The sequence below is a fragment of the Gossypium hirsutum genome, chromosome D02 (assembly GCF_007990345.1).
Source record: "Gossypium hirsutum isolate 1008001.06 chromosome D02, Gossypium_hirsutum_v2.1, whole genome shotgun sequence".
NCBI lineage: Eukaryota > Viridiplantae > Streptophyta > Magnoliopsida > Malvales > Malvaceae > Gossypium > Gossypium hirsutum.
The window spans coordinates 70179535-70194653 of NC_053438.1; the positions used below are offsets into that span (position 1 = coordinate 70179535).

The 15119-nt window shown below is 32.5% G+C and overlaps 1 protein-coding gene across 3 annotated transcripts; it reads left to right on the plus strand.

Moving 5' to 3' along the window:
* Positions 1-1278: 1278 nt before the first annotated feature.
* Positions 1279-4545, plus strand: LOC107927970 (B3 domain-containing transcription factor VRN1). 3 transcript variants are annotated; one of them, XM_016859111.2, is made up of 5 exons: positions 1279-1633; positions 3011-3452; positions 3522-3578; positions 3648-3847; positions 3938-4545. In XM_016859111.2, exons 1-5 carry the CDS (start codon positions 1574-1576, stop codon positions 4208-4210), a joined length of 1032 nt encoding a protein of 343 aa, XP_016714600.2. In that variant the 5' UTR covers positions 1279-1573; the 3' UTR covers positions 4211-4545. The 3 variants fall into 3 exon arrangements, with proteins under 3 accessions (XP_016714600.2, XP_016714599.2, XP_016714601.2); XM_016859110.2 differs by having other exon boundaries at positions 1290-1633; positions 3504-3578; XM_016859112.2 differs by having other exon boundaries at positions 1292-1633; positions 3011-3368.
* Positions 4546-15119: the final 10574 nt, after the last annotated feature.

Below are 15119 nucleotides of genomic sequence, written 5' to 3' on the forward strand. Positions count from 1 at the left end.
CTCAGTGACTAAGATGTTACAACACGATAACATAAGTGACTAAAAAGTAACATTTCAAACATAAGTAACTAAAATGTAACCTGAGGCAAACAAAAGTGATTATTTTGATAGTTTACCATATTTTTTATTGATTCGGTATTTATTTTTGAACTAAATTTGTTCCTCAACCTTTTAAAAAGATTCAAATTTTACCACCAACATTTTAAAAAGAATTGAATTGATATATTTTCTAATAAAAATATTAACTAAAATATTAAATATTTAAACATGGTCCACATCGTAGTCTACATGTATATCATGTCTTTTTTTAAATATTTATGAACTCTTTATATTTTTAATTTTATAAAATTTAAATTATTTGTTGATGTGACATATAAGATAATTAGTATCATGTCAATATGAAATACATTTAGACTGTCACACGAATTGTCATCGCAACGTCGTTAAAAATTAATGCTTTAGTTAGCATTTTCGTCAAATAAAAACAATTGGCTTTTTTTTTGAAAGGTTATTGACGAAATTTAGTTTAAAAAATAATGAAGGCTAAATTGACAAAAAAAAAAATTATAAACTTTGAGAAATAAATTTATTATTATTTCTCCTTCTTTTTTTTTCAAATAGAGGTCTCAATTCTCATAATTTTTTTCTTTTAACATTAATGAATTTGATTCTATTTATTATCTATACTACTAATAAAACTCGTGACTGAGTTGGTGTCATGGGTTAACTAGGTACCAGCTCGGTTAGTAAATGACTAATCGACCCTTTTATCAAATGACTACTATTATTATTTTGATGACATAAATTTTTTTTGCATTTTTATACTTCTGTATAGTTTTCAAATAAAAGAACTAAAATTAAAACATCTAGAGATTAGCCAAGAAGTGGTTGAATGCAATGTTAAGACGCATTATATTCTTAAGAGGAGGACTCAAGTTCAAACCTTTGAGACGACATTGTTGGCAGGGATATTCATGAATCCCAAATATGGATCGTAAAATAGACATGAATATAGAAAATATATCTAGATGTGATCACATACTTGTATTCTAAATACGTGATCACCAACTGGCTAAAGTACAAATAGAAACACCAAAAAATACAAGATAGTTGGGTGACCAAAAAAGATAAAATTGAATAGTTGAGTGACTATTTTGTAACTTTTCATAGTTGAGATACCAAAAGAAAATACTAATAGTTGAGTGATTATTAGTGCAATTTATCCAATATTTTAAAATTAGTAACGCCGATAAGGAATATTTTATTATTAAAAACCAAGGGAAGCTGGTGGTGGGTCACACGAAGAATGCCAGAGTTTTAAAGAAAGCGAGATTAGAACTCAGTGAGTGAGTAGCTGAGTTTACAAATGTTCCACTGATGAAAACTCGGTTCAACTTTTAGGTTTTTTTTTTCTTTTCAAAAAATTTCTCTATTTTCCATGTATAAGCCCTCAACAAAGTCTTATGATTTGATCCAGTGATATATATATAAATAAACAGTAGAATTATATATATATACAGCGAAAAAAGCTCAAAAAAGCAAAATCATTATATGATCTGACAATTTCTGCCAAATGCCACGCCCTTTTTTCCATAAGCTTATTCTCTCCACTACTCTCCAGGACAAGAAACTGGTAAAATTACTCAAAACCCAAATTTATTTTTGCTTATGTTTTTGTTTAGGGAGAACAAATATATATTGGGTTTAATTGAAAATTTCAATATAGGGTTTTTTTCCCTTGGGGTAATGGATCATGGGTTTTTGTTTGTAATGTTTTAATTTCGGGTTTTGGGGTTTGAAGTGTGTTTTATGAGATTTGGAGGTAATATTTGAATGTTAAGACCTGCTGAGAGTATGTTTGGTTGATGGAATTGGATGAAAATTAGGGAGAATTGAGAATTTTTAGCTTAATGTTTTTAGTAGCTGTGAATTGTGAAACTGGGTAAAGTAGAAGAAAATAGAAGATCCTTCAAATTTTGATGTAAAGTTTTTTTTTAATGTATTGAAGCTGGGGCGGGGGGGGGGTGCTTATTCGAATCAATTGAAATGCATGGTATATATTTTGCTTCATTTTGAGTAAATTCTATTGATATATCTGAATTTGAGTTAGTATATATCGGAGCGAAGCAGTCAAATTTTTACTGGTTCGATTTTGCAGGAAATAGTCTGTTTTGTAACCAATAAACAATTGTAACCAAATAGGGTTAAATGCTTGTTGCTTCATAGTTTTAAATGGTCCTCATTTTAATGGATTTCGTTAGCGAAAAAAGTTGAATGTCGAAGTTTTAATTAGTATAACGTTGTACTTTACCTTCCTATGATCTTCCTGCATGTGAGTGAAAGCTTATTAGTTTTTCACGTTTGGTCCGATCTTCCGAGTTTGGTATTAAGCTACTTTGGTCGTTTGTATGCACTGTTTAGCGTAAACAGGAAGTGGGGAAAGCACAGAAGGTCTATATGACTGTAAAATAAAGTTTTTTATTTCCTAGATTTTGTTGGATTGAAGAGAATAACTAGGCTTATTACTATGGGTCTATTACTTAAATTGGGTATATATCGAGTATCAATACATTGCCACAGGTCTGTTTTGATATTTCTCTCAGGGTTTTTACCAAATATGCACCAAATGCGAGGCTATTTCATAATGGTGTTTTATGAACAAGCAAGAAAGTTCATCTACATCATGTACACGGAATTTAATGTTAATCTCTTACGGTTTCTTTTTATGTTTGGTCTAGGAAAAAAGTATATACGGATTTGGTTATTGATTATGATTATACTTGCCATGTTTATGTGTGATGATTTTTATAATTACATCCTTTTCTTTGTAATGATTCGATCTTCTCATTTCAATGCTAGTGTTAGATAAGAAGACGGGAGTAGTTTTCTTCATATAACGTGAGGTGCAATAGCATGATGTTTTGAATGTTAATCTGCCAAGTACCATTTGAATCCCAATTTTCATTATTCGCCAGATAAATAGGCCTAACTTGCATTCCGGTGTTTGCAGAGGATACCTGATAACTTTATTAAGAAATTCAGGGATGAGCTTTCTGTTGCTGCCGCTCTCACCGTTCCTGATGGTCATGTTTGGCGTGTAGGAATAAAGAAAGTTGACAACAAGGCTTGGTTTAAGGAGGGTTGGCAGGAATTTGTCGAACGTTACTATATCCGTGTTGGCTACTTTTTGATTTTCAGATATGAAGGGAATTCCGCTTTCAGTGTTAGCATATTTGATTTGTACAACTCTGAAATAAACTATCAAACAAATGCTCTTGTTGGTACTCAATACAATCTCGGAAGACAATATCCATTTGAAGAACTTGAAGATGATGAATGTGTCTCTCCAGCGATGCCTAATTTGTTTGGTAGGTCCAAACTTAACTGTATAAACTGGAGTGGAGAAGTCAACCATCACGCACCTAAGGGTGTTAATAATCAACCTATTCGGGGTATGGCTTTTCATTACTGTATTTGAACTTAAAAAGATTCTGCTAATGAAGTGAAATTGCATTCTTCAGGTGCAGAGCTACCAAAACTGAAAAAACCAGGGAGGAAAAAACAGAAGTTTCAGCCTAGTAAGTCCTTTATTTGTTTTACAGCATATAAGGTTTGGAAATTTTCATTGGTTGTCCAATGAAATGTAGGTGAAGAGGATTCATCTCTTGGACATGAAGATGACATGGAAATGCGTAATAGATTTTATGAAAGTGCTTCGGCCAGGAAGAGAATTGTGACTGCTGAAGAACGAGAGAGAGCGATTAATGCAGCCAAAGCATTTGAGCCGACTAACCCTTTCTGCAGGGTCGTCTTGCGACCGTCTTATCTATACAGGGGATGTATAATGGTAAGCATTGAATACGATGTGCCATACATGCCCTTTTGATTTCACCTTATAGCACACCTCAGTCAACATTTTGATTTTTCTCTATTGCAGTACTTACCATCGTGCTTTGCTGAGCAACATCTAAGCGGGGTTTCAGGATTCATTAAACTTCAGCTTCCGGATGGTAGACAGTGGCCTGTCCGATGCCTTTATAGAGGAGGCAGGGCTAAGTTCAGTCAAGGATGGTATGAATTTACATTGGAGAACAATTTGGGTGAAGGAGATGTCTGTGTCTTTGAACTGCTCAGATCAAGGGAATTTGTGCTCAAAGTCACCGTATTTCGTGTAATGGAAAGCACTGGACTAATGGACCGGTCCCAATAAAAGCCAACTCGAGTTAAACCAGTTATTAGTATAGTGGCTGCCCGGCTGATAATTTAAGGAATATTAAACTCTGTTAAGCTACTCCTCCTTTCAGGTGACATCTAACTTTTACGGTCCTCCATAAGAAATTTAGCTTCTACCACCATTTTGATGTTCATAAGTTTTTATAATGGTACTTTTTTCCTGCTTAGGAGAGTTGATATGAAAATTTTGTGTCTCGACTAGGTCTGTAAATAGATTGCCCAATGAAGTTGAATTCAAACTAGATTGAAAAGAATGGGTACTTGACTTTATGGTCTTTTATTTTTGGTGGAAAAAAAGTTCCATTTACTGCTTGGATTGGAATTCCTAGTGATACTTTGATGCTGTGTCTTTAGAGCTGGTCTTTCATGGATGTGGATCAGTTGTTTCTAGCTTCTGTATCTTCCCCGGTTTATCTCGTGATAATAGATTAGCTATGGTTGTCATTGATAGGCAGTTGTTAACCATACGATGGAAGGAGATTAGGATTATGTGTATATATGTGTATGCATATAGGCCTATGCATGAGGGTAAACTGAAGTCATAGCAGTAGAAATGGTGATTTCTGCTACTTGGTGGTAAAAGTACCATGGAAGCCCCTATAATAGGAGTCAGATTGCATTTTGCTCCCTTCACTCAAAAAATGAGCAAATTAGTCTCTGTTAGTTAGATTAAAGATTAAATTGGTCATTTCTGTTAAAAATGTCATCTATTTTTACTGTTAAAAAAAACTGAAGTACCTAATGGAATAACCAAACAATTGCATGTGATATATCACGTGTATCTCATGTCGATGTAAAGGGATCGGTTTTTAACACTAAAAATGGACAAAATTTTGAACAGAAGGATGATCTACAGTGATCTAATGTGCAGGGTTCAATTTATTAAGTTTTTTTAGTGAAAGGGCAAAATGTAATTTGACTTCTAGTACAAAGATTTTCATGGTGTGATGGTGTGATCCAAGAATCAATGTTCTAATTGTGTAAGTTGGCTGGTTTGATTGATGAAATTGTTTTAATAATTAGTGTTTGAAATTTGAGAGTACTTTAAAAGTGAGAGTTCACTGTCAAAGTGGATGCCATGGAATTCAACTAAAACTAAGTACACAAAATAAAGCATTAATTAACCAACAATTAAGTTGTACATGTTGATGAACTTCATAGAAAATATTTGGTTTAATATCTACTTTGGTCTCTATACTATGGCCAAATTTTCACTTTAGTCCTTTTTACTATTTTGAGGGTCACTTTTCCCTTATTTTCATTCCACCTATCACGTTAGCCCCTTGACCATTTCATTAAAAAAAAAATCTCACATGGTCATGTGTTTGCCCCTTGACAGGTTTAATGCATATTTTGGTCCTTGTACTTTAGTGAAATTCTCACATTAGACCCAATACTACAGAAAAATTTTCACTTTGGCTTTTTTATTATTGTTCACGTGTTCGCATTTGATTGGCTTGAATGGCCGCTTGAGTTTTTTTTAGTGGAAATGGTCAAGGGCTAACTGGATGGATGGAACGAAAGTAGAGAGAGCAAAATGACCAAAAAAATAGTAAAAAGGCGAAAGTGAGAGTTTCACTATAGTACAAGAGTAAAAATAGGTATTAAACCTAATTATTTTGTAAAAATGTTTAAAATTCTTTTATATGATATTGTAAAAACAATATGTAGCTAATTTTATAACTTTAGTAGCAAAAGTTAATTATAATTTCATGGTTTAAATATGTCAGCTTATCGATGTTTTTTGAAATTGAAAATTTAATTCTCGTACTTTAATTTTGAGACATTGAGTCCTTGTACATTTATTGATTTAAAAATATGATCCCTGAGCTAAACTCCATCCATTTTGTGGTTAGTCTCTAATGTGGCAATTATAGAGAAAAAGGCAAAATAATTTTATAATCCTCAACATTTACAGTTTTTGTCAATTTGACATTTACACCTAAAAATACATAAAAATAAAAAAATGTTTTTAAATAAAAATAAGAAATTATACATTTTTAAGAAAAAATAAAAATAAAAGCTCTCTAAAATTCAAAAACAAAAATTTGAAAACCATTACTACATTTGGGAATCGTGATTCAAAAAGAATGACTTATGCCTGCTAAACCCACGAAAAGGAAATCTCTATTTTTATCTTCCGAGTTTTTGTGCTTGTATTGTTTGCTTTCATTTACTTCCCCAAGGGATGAACATTGTCGAGTTTTTATCCAATATATATTGGGTTTGGCTCAATCATAGTTGTGTTAGCTAAGCAGATGAGATGATGCTGAGACGTGATTTTCTTTTCTTTTCTTTTTTTATGTTTTTAAATTTGAATTTTAAATACTTTTCATACAAAAAGGCAAATTTGTTTTTTTTTTAAATTGTATGTTTTTTTTAATTTTTTAGAATTTTTTTGGAAATATGATTTTTTTTTTAATTTTAGATTTTTTATGCACTTATAAAAGTAAGGGTCAAATTTACAAAAAACTGTAAATATCAAGGGCTATAAAAATTATGTTACCTTTTTCTATAAATGCCTACGTCAACAAGTAACAAAAAATTGGATGGAAATGAGCTCGAGAACCAAGATTGTTAAATCAAAAAAGGTATAAGGAATCAATGCTTCAAAATTAAATTACAGAGGTTAATTTCAAAAGAGTACAATAACCCTCACATATTTAAACCTAATTTCACCCATTTAAAACATAATTTTTTTAAAAAGTGTGACATATGTGTCATTGGGTATAATAAAAAAAATAAAAACTTTAATATATCAAAAAATAAGACACTTTTTTTTTACATTTTCAATCATAATTAAATAAATAATTAAAGATATTATTTTGTTGATTGAGTCTTAGTTCAGTTGGCATCGGCATTATTGTCCGTGCAGGAAAATATGGGTATATAAATAATTTTTGTATTTTTATAATATTTTTAGTTGGTATATAAATAATTATTTTAAAATTTTTTAAATGTATAATATTATATTTTTAAATTTGTTGAGTTTATGTTTACATATAAGATTAATATCTAAAACAATTTTACGAACTTATTAAGGTAGTGAAAGAACTTTGTCTTTGTTTAGTAATTTAACCCATTTTGATTTTTGTTGATATACAGTAGTGACAACAATGATTGAAAATAGTTGCCTTTGTGGACAGAGAGCCATAAGAAAACTTGGATGAACAACGAGAGAAAGGTGATGAAGGGTAGGAAGAACATGGAAGTGTGATCCTTTGGTCTCGAGGGTTTTATGTAGGATGTCGTCGATCCTTTCCAAAGTGTCACATGTTGCTTTCTTATTGGTTTCACATTGCTTATAGTTCAGCTAGCCATAGGCATCTTCTTCGCTTAGTTGTGGGTTTTCATATCAGAGCAACGAGTAAATGCAATATACAAGTGACAAATGTTTCATCTCCACTAAAGGTGCACCGACCCTACAGCATATGTTCACCTTGTATTGGGCCTCATGTGCTCATTTGTATCCATAGTTTTGTTGGTCACTTCATGATATCACCAGATTGTAGGATAAGGTTAAAAAAGAGAGCTCATGAGGTATAGGTACAGCCAATGTTTTTTACATTGAATTGGAAATCGGTTAAGTAATTGATTTGATCGGTTAAATTAAAAAATTTAAAAAAATTAGTTCGGCTGGTTTAATTAGTTTTTATAGTTAATTTCGTTGATTCATATTGGTTCTCAATCTAATTGATTTAAAGTCCTCCGGATCACAATCCGATCAATTCCTAATCTAATCCAACCGACCAACCAATTATATCCAATTCAAACATCCTTGAATATAACTGGTGCGTTTCAAATATACTTAAATACAATTTCAATTTTAGTAGAAATTGAATGGTACTTCCCGATAAAGAAAAACACGGAAAGTAAAACACTATTCATTACTTTCAAGGAAATATTCCAAAACTAGAAAACAAAACCACAGTTTAATTTTATTTTTAGGCTTAGTTCACGATTTAAAATTTTTTTAAAATAATTTTATTATAAGTTATTATCATATTTGTTTTCTTTAACACAATACTTAGAACTACCTTTAGCCCTTTCTCAACTCATTAATAGGAGGATAATGTGCTTAAGCGCATTCAAACTCACGTCTTTTGCATTGACAACAATTTCCATACCAATCCGGCTAAGAATTAGTCTTTAACGAATAAAAAAATGCCATGTGGCATTCCTTTTTCGTTTTGACCGAAAAATAAAAAATAAAAGTAAATATTTGTTTGAACTCTCTTTCTCCAAGTGTTTTCTTTCATCTCTTTCTACTCGATCAAACTCCTCACCCTCCATAAATATTCTCCCCTTCTTGCATCTTCTTCACGGCAACACCATCCCCATCCTAGTGTCATGGGGCTAGACCTTTCGTCTTGCAATCCGTGCGGCCTTAGGCGATCCGTTCATCCAAACTCGCCCAAGTCAGCCTTAACTCAAGTGAGGATTCTTTTAGAACTCCTCCAAGACACCAAATTGAAGAGCGGAAGCGATTTATGCCAAAAGAAGAACAACAAAGAACAACAGAAAGAACGCTCGCAAAGTGTTTGAGTAAATGCTCTCTATTTCTCTTATTCACAAAGAATAATGAGACAATAAATGGAGTGAGTACAACTAAGGGGGAGGCTCTCTATTTATAGTTGAGCTCCCCCAAAACTGACGGTTAAGATACATTTACATCGACGGATGAGATTAACCATATCCCTTAATTTTAGGGATTTACAAGATATGCATTATCAAATCTAATCTAATCTTTACAAGATATGATTCCCTCTATCTTCTAAGATTAGTTACCATATTAGCCTAAGTTGCCATCTCTTCATTATCGGGCCAACCAGGCTTCAATCTGACAGGCTTGTCCAATAGCTCTTCGAATCGGGACAGTTCTTGTGGGCCAAATGATCCTCATCTGAGCAATAGACCTCCATTGGATGCATTTGGTGTGATGGTCACGGGCTTTAAACTGCGGCCTGTGACACTAGCACACTCTCTCCAAGCTCCATTATAGAGGCCCTTCTTCACTACAACACCATTGCACTCCCCAAGCCCCATTTCAACTTCTAAAATATCTTAAAGAATTGGGAAACACGAAAGAGAAGAGAAGAATGAAATAGTGGCTTCACTACAGCAAAATAAGTTTTTAGCGACGTTTATAGCGGCGCTTGAACGAAAAACGACGCAAAAGTTATACATTAGTGGCACTAGCACGAAAACGCCGTAAAAGGTTAGAGCTATAGCGGCGTTTATGACAAAAACGCCGCAAAAAGGTAAAGCATTAGAGGCGCTTCTTGAAAAATGCCGTTATAAATCAAGCATTAGCGGTGCTTTTCGAAAAATGCCACAAAAAACTTGAGCAAAACGAGGTTGTTTGTTGTTGAGCTTTAGTGGCATTAGCGACGCTTTTTAAAAAATGCCACAATAGATTGAGCATTAGTGGCGCTATTTGAAAAACACCACTTTAGATTGAGCATTAGCGACGCTTTTCAGAAAACGCTGCAAAAAATTTGAGCAGCATTAGCGGCGCTTTTTAAAAATGCCACAATAGATCGAGTATTAGTGGTGCTATGTGAAAAACGCCACTATAGATCGAGCATTAGCGGTGCATTTCGGAAAACGCTGCAAAAAATTTGAAGGACTTTTAATAACATTAGCGGCGCTTTTTTAAGAAACGCCACAATAGATCAAGCATTAGCAGCACTATTTGAAAAACACCGCTATAGATCGAGCAAAACAAGGAACTCCACCACTCAAAACAAAGTAAAAACCAACCAATCGTCTACTTTCATTCTTAGCAAACTCATGCACCAACCTTGGCTACCATAGCAAAGGGTTATTGACCTTTATTATAGAAAGTGGATGCCTCGACCAGAAAAATTCTTTTTTCTTCTTTTTTATATTCATCATTACATACATATGATATTATAAGTGTGGGAAGAGTTGGCACTTGGCACTGTCCATTTGACCTAAAAAATGCAAAGACAGTGAGGGACGAAAGCTAAAGCCTTTTCTCCTTTTTCATCTGGTGAAGAATTAGATCCAAAGGTGCACACTTTCAACCCCAACAAAACCAAAGATTGTTGGCTGATTATCTTTGGGAAGGTTTATGATGTAACTCCATTCATGGATATTGATCATCCTGAAGGTGGTGAAGTTTTGCTTTCAGCAACCGGGAAGGATGTCACAAATGATTTCGAAGATGTGGGTCACAGCGACTGAGAGCTCCAAGAATGAGGTTGAAGCTGGAAAGGGGTTTGTGAGCTGGTCAGAGTAGGTTGATGGTGGTGATGGCTAGGGGTGTGCAAAATTCGGGTAAAACCGAAAAAATTCGGTTAACCGACCGAATTCGGTTAATCGGTCGATTAACCGAATTTTTTCGGTCGGGGGTCAGTTAATTATTTTTTGATTTTTCGGTTAACGGTTAATTCGGTTCGAAACCGGTCAGTTAACCGAATTTTTTCGGTTAACCGAAAAAATTAATAAAAAAATTATAATATATAAATAGGCCCACTATTCACCTAAACCCAATCTAAACCCAAGTATTCAACCCAACCCAATTACCCAACCCAACCCAATCATAAAATTAAATTACAAATAATTTAATAAATAAAAATAAAATTTTAAAACTAAGACTAAAACTAAAGTCTAAAAGTCTAAAAATAATTTAATTATGTAGTGATTCAATTTGGTTAATTTGGTTAATTCGGGTAATTCGGTTAATTTTTAACCAAAAATAAAAAAACTTATAATTTTCGGTTAATTCGGTTAACCGACCGAATTAATCGAAAAAAATTTGGTTCGGTTAATTTTTTTGAAAAAAATTTTGGTTCAGTTAACAGTTAAAGATTTTAAAATTTCGGTTAATTCGGTTAATGTTATTTCGGGTCGGTTAACCGATTGGTTAACCGAATGAACACCCCTAGTGATGGCACGTGAGAAGAAGGGAAATAACATGAAAAAGAGGGGGAAAGAGATAGACAGGTGCCCTTCTCTAATTGGTGAAAGTTTAGGTACCCTATACTTGAATTAAGCCTTATTTTTACTACAATTTGATCCTCTTAGTATTTTTTTTTAACAAAACATTGCTTCGGCTGAACCATTTAGTACATGTAATTAATTTGATTAATTTTAGTCCTTGTATTTTTATAATTTATCAATTTAGACACTATACTTTTTGAAATTTAAAATTTTAATTCTGACCCAAATAACAGTGGTTAAGTTTGTTTGGTTAAATTCAATTACAAGTCATGCACTATGCGTAGAGTTGTAGCTTTAATCCATATTCTTCAATTGGTTCATTCTAAATCCCTATTCTTTTCAAAATTTGAAATTTTAATCTTAATGCAAACGACAATCTTTAATCCATTAACTGAATTTTTAGTGAGTAATATGTGGAAATAATAAGATAGCATATCATTACACGTGTGATAATATGTTTGTCGTAACATATTTTTGAAATAGCAGAGCTTAACTAAAAGAATTTTAACAATTATCGTTTGGTGATGATTGAAATTTTAAATTTCAAAAAGTACAAGGATTAAAAATACCAAATTAAAGAATAAGAACTAAATCCATTACTTTCATAAAGAACAGGGACTAGTAGCAGAATTTAACCTAATAATGAAAGTCATAAATGAATATTCGTTTGCAGTAAAATTATTGAAGAACAGCCCATATATCTTCACCCATCAATCTAATTTTCCTCTTCACTTCAATTTTCAACTTCGCCGACGCCGTCAAATCACCGCCGCCGTCGTCCATTGGTTTCCGATGAAGAAACACCGTATCACCAGCTCTCACATCTTTACCGCTCAGAAACCGAAGCCAACCAACGGAAACAATGCCCTCACTTGGCTGAACAAAGCAAGGGAAGTCCCAAGCTTTTCCGGTCCCATCAACGGCGGTGACGTTGAAAAAAGGATCACCTTCGAACGGCACCGGAAAGGTACCAAAAGAATCAGTGGGCATCAGTAAGCTCTTCTCGATGTCGCTTTTGGTTAACTGCTTTGAAATCATCGACATTTTCATATGCTGCAAATTGCAACTCTTTGGGATTTTACGAATCAAGAAAAGTTTCTGAACTTTTTTACAGCTGCTGTGTTGAATCGATTTGCTTAAGTTGCTCTTTTCTCAGTTTTCAGCAGTTGGGTCGATTGTTATATACACACATATATATAGAGAGAGAGAGAGAGAGAGATGAAGAAGCGCGTTCATTTGACAGTTTCGTACATTGAACTGACTCAAATGAAGTATTGGTTAAATTTCGGTTTTAATCCCTTTACTATGTTTAAATCTGGTATTTAGTCTCTTTATTTTAATTCGGTTCTATACTTTTTAACATTTCATTAGTTAGTTTAACGTGGTTAAATATTTTATCATAGAGGTCCTTGTATTAGGAGTTGGATTGTTTTTTTCATCTTCTAAAAAAGTAGACAAATTAGTCTCAGTATGTTAAATCAAAGAGCAAACAAGTCCTCCTGTTAAAAATTCTATTCATTTGTACCGTTAAAAACTAGTTTATGTATGTCAGCATGAGGTACATATGGCACGCCATGTGTAACTTTTCGGTTATTCCATCAACCACATCAATTTTTAATAGTAGAAATAGATGGAATTTTTAATAAAAAGGACTAAATTGCTATTTTTTTAATAGAGGGACAAAATGCAATCTATCTCTTAATACAGAAGCCTCCATGATATTTTTACAATTTTTCGAACCAAAAGCTCCCATTCCAACACCAAAATTGGATTTTGATCTATGATATTATCAAATTATCAAATTATGCTGAATTAAAACATGGAGATACCAAATCTCAAACTTTTAACATGGTAGAGGGTCCAAAATTAAAATTTGACCAAATGAAATTTCAATGGCAATTCCAAGAAATTAGAGAACATTTGTATATAATACTAGAATCAACCAGACAGAAACCCCATTTATTTTACTTAGGTGAGCTCTTAATTTTGGTAGTCTTTCAATTAAGTATTGGTTGGTCAAAGACTCAAATCAAAAGGGTTTTTTTAATATTTTCCCATACCGTACGCCTTTTGATTTTCTTTTTCTCGAGAACCAAACAGAAGATCGATTTTAATTCTAATCGATCATATATATATATTATTTATAATTGCACTTTAATTATACTCGTAATTAGACGATACTCTCTTTCATTATACAAGGGAAAAGAACGTGTAAATCTGTTAATTACTATTTAAATTTAAAATTTAAATTTGAAATGATCCGAAATAATCGAAACCCTAAATGATTCGGATAAATAACTCAACTTCTTGCTCTAAGGTTTTTTTTAACACTTAATGATCTATTTTTATAATTTTTTTCTTTGATTAATTTTTAAGAATATCCTTAAAAATAGAAAAAGGAAAAAAAATAAAGGTATTAGATTTGACCACATCCGTTAATTAAACTTATTTATTTTAAATTTATTCAATAATAAATATAAGTGGAGTGGTAATGGATTTGTATTTTAATATTATTGAGCACATGTTTAATAGGGCGGACTATAATGGAGGCCAAAGCCCCTCAAATTTTTTTTGAAAATTTTTTAATTTTCATTTGAAATTTTTTGAAAATTTTAATTTAACCCTCTAATATTTTTGAATTTTTTTTCATTAATCTCGCAAAATGTTTGAAAAAATTAATTAGATCCCTAGTTTTTTTTTAATCTTATTAAACTCCTAAAATTTTAAAAAAACTTCCCCTAAACTTAGTCCCCAGATTCATCGTTGATGTTCTATCTTTGTATTTGTAATTTGTGATTATTTTATTTAAAGAAGATATAAAAGTATAAAAAGATAAAAGTGAATATTAACTATAACTTAAAAGAATGAATACTTTTATAATTTCAACCTAATAAAGGAGAAATTATTTTATGGGCTTTTCCCACCACATCATTCATGGCCTCTTTTCAATTATATAATGACATTTCAACAACTTTTTCTATGTCATTGACACATGATTTTGGTAGTTTTTTAACCCAGAATCTCAAACTTTGAACCCAAAACACTAAATATTGAACTCAAACATTGAACTCTAAACCCCAAACCCTAAACATCAAACCTAAACCCTAAATCTCAAACTCCGAATCTTGAATCTTAAACAGGTTTGGGGTTCATGAATCGGGTTGAGAGTTTGAGGTTTAGGGTAAAAAATTACGAAAATTCTGTGCCAATTGTATAGAAAAGAATACCATAAATAATGTGGCGGGAAGGGTCTATCAAATAATTTCTCTTTAAATAATAAAATTAGATGAAATAAGTATATAATTATTAAATAAGAAACATCAATTACAAACAAATCCACCCTTGTATTTTCTATTTCTTTCAACAAATTTAAGTAATGCTCCCACAAATCATCTAAAATAGAATTATATATCATAAAAGAATATTAAAAGTTAAATTTCATGAAAATAATTAAAGAACGACAGCCCATATGTCTTCCCCCATCAATCTAATTTTCCTCTTCACTTCAATTTTCACCTTCGCCGTCGAATCATCACCGTCGTCGCCGTCCATTGATTTCCGATGAAGAAACACCGTATCACCAACTCTCACATCTATACCGCTCAGAAACTGAAGCCAACCGACGGAAACAATGCCCTTACTTTGCTGAACAAAACACTGGAAATCCCAAGCTTTTCCGGCGCCGTCAACGGCTGTGACGTTGAAAAAACAACCTTCATCGAATTGGACCGGGAAGATACTGAAAGAATCAGTGGGTATCAATAAGCTCTTTTCAATATCGTTCTTCGTTAGCTGCTTTGAAATCATCGACATTGTTGTACACTGAACACTGCAAAAATCTTGGGATTGTTAATAAAAGTGAAAGCTTTTGAATTTCACCTTCGCTGTGTTGAATCGATTGTTTCAAGTTATTTTTT

Excerpts from the sequence above, each read along its gene's own strand:
- LOC107927970 (XM_016859110.2), top strand. The coding sequence starts at position 1,574 with ATGCCACGCCCTTTTTTCCATAAGCTTATTCTCTCCACTACTCTCCAG. Across the intron at positions 3,453-3,503 it reads TAATAATCAACCTATTCGGG|TGAAATTGCATTCTTCAGGT; the intron begins GTATGGCTTTTC and ends CTGCTAATGAAG. Across the intron at positions 3,848-3,937 it reads TATACAGGGGATGTATAATG|TACTTACCATCGTGCTTTGC; the intron begins GTAAGCATTGAA and ends TCTCTATTGCAG.